Source organism: Haemaphysalis longicornis, unplaced genomic scaffold (assembly GCF_048455015.1).
Source record: "Haemaphysalis longicornis isolate Haplotype H1 unplaced genomic scaffold, Haemaphysalis longicornis Haplotype H1 scaffold_1, whole genome shotgun sequence".
NCBI classification, from domain to species: Eukaryota; Metazoa; Arthropoda; class Arachnida; order Ixodida; family Ixodidae; genus Haemaphysalis; species Haemaphysalis longicornis.
In genome coordinates this window covers 62451137-62453026 of record NW_027526203.1, presented here as the reverse complement: position 1 = coordinate 62453026, position 1890 = coordinate 62451137, and the positions used below count along the sequence as shown (strand labels likewise).

At 46.1% G+C, this 1890-nt stretch overlaps 1 protein-coding gene across 1 annotated transcript; it reads right to left on the bottom strand.

Moving 5' to 3' along the window:
* Positions 1-208: 208 nt before the first annotated feature.
* On the bottom strand, positions 209-1457 carry LOC144174798 (uncharacterized). The gene is made up of 3 exons (XM_077703728.1): positions 860-1457; positions 272-422; positions 209-229 (listed from the first exon to the last, which is right to left on the bottom strand). The coding sequence occupies exons 1-3, from the start codon at positions 1147-1149 to the stop codon at positions 209-211; spliced, it is 462 nt and encodes a 153-aa protein (XP_077559854.1). The 5' UTR covers positions 1150-1457.
* Between the last annotated feature and the right edge of the window lie 433 nt (positions 1458-1890).

Here is a 1890-nt window from a genome sequence, read left to right as displayed (position 1 = left end):
ACCACCAACATTAGCTTCCAGCTTGACAATATTAAAATTAAAATGTCTTGCCAACCTTTCAATGTCTACCAAAAAAAATGATAGGGAATTTCCCTCATGTGAGATATATTTCCAGGAGCATGGCAGGCCATGAGTACTTCACCATGATGATTGCCAAATGTGGCACTTTCATTCAGTTCTTTTTTCTTTTTTTTCATTGTTTAGGCAGCTACGGTTCCATAATCTCAGCCTGAATGCATGCCCAAATTCATTTCAACGTTTTGGTACTTGCCTGGGCGACAGGGAAGGCACCAGGTCCACGACGTGCCGGGAATGAGGGGCCACCGCCACCCACAACTGACTCGAGGCCAGCGATGTTGACGACACGGACAGTGTCGTCGTCCAAACCATTCAGCATGCGGGACGGCCCCGCACCTGTGACCCTGTCATGGAAAAGAAACATTGCCATGTTTAGCAATTGTTAAGCATTAATATTATGGAAAGGGGCGCGCACATATCTTGCATGTGCACAGAAACCTAGTTTGGCGAAACTTTCTTGGTCATAGCAAAAGTAATTGGTCCCAACGAATTAAGTGGACTATCTTAAATGTTCTCATGCGACCAAGTTCTTTTATGACAATAACACAGGCTCTTTGCCGAATTTCTGGCATGAAAAGTTTGTCTTGTTCAAAAGTTAAGCTTGCATTTTGAATTCTGTGTGACCTATGAACCTTTGGCATGGCCTAGAAACTTTTGACAGACTGCAGTTAAGCGCATGCACCCGTATTACTACTGGGGCACCGTCCACGCAAGTGCATGCGTACATTTGATGCACGCGAACGGTAAGAGCGGCATTTGCGGAGAACTTAGTTTGTCACACCTGAAGTCGGCGACGGCCTTCGCTGCTTCAGCCCGTGCCGCAGCCACACGATGACGCCACAAACGCCGCCAGTTGTCCACCGAGCGTCTGCCTGGCCCTTCCCGGTTGAGGAGCCTCGCCAGGGAGTTCCACAACTGGGTCCTCAATTCGGGCCTAAGCTCACTGGCCTCCCTGCCGAGAAGTGGCTTCTCGGTCATAAAGTTCAGCATGAGTTCCCACTGCTGTGGGCTTATGCGGGGCCCGTACGGACCGCGCTGCCTCAATGTACCACTCGTCGAGGGTTCGTCCATTGCGCAAGCGAAGCACGCGGGTTTAAAGCAGACGATACAGCTTGGTGATGCCGATGGCGACACAAATAACAAAGTTACGTCCTTCAAAAAACATATTTGCAACCAGAAGAAAATGCTATATAAAATAAGACTCGCGTGTTTTTTTTACAATAGTTTTAACATTTTACAATCGCTGTCAAATCTTTTTATTTAAAAAAATTTTTTTTGTTTTGTATTGTTATCAGATGAGCATGCTACCGACTCTAGTTTTGACCAAACAACTGTGTTTTTTTTAATACGTTTCAACACTCACCTTTATTTTTTTTATATGCCTCAGCTGTTTTGTTTTCGTTTAGTAATAAAATTAGTTATCTGTAATAAAACTTTTATAAAAGACACGTCAAATTACACTGCATGTCGTCATAGCTATAGGTGCAGTACGTCACTGATTGCTTACGTCGTGCTTACGCAAAACAACATGGGCGAATTGCCGGCAATTTGTGCAGTCGAGAATAGGGCCCCTAGACAACGTTTTTAGATTAACTCAGTTGGCAAACTGCGCCTTGAGAGGCGACACCATTTTGTCGCCACTCCGAGAGGTGGCGCTGGCGTTGCGTTGAGATCTAGTTTGAGGAGCGGGGCTCGCTCCGGCCATGTGTTTTCGGTGTGCTGTTGGTGCTCGGCTGTCCATCACGCCTTTATTAGCGCATTAACTCTGTGCTGTCATCGTGCATACATATTTTAGCGGATCTCTGAAGTGTC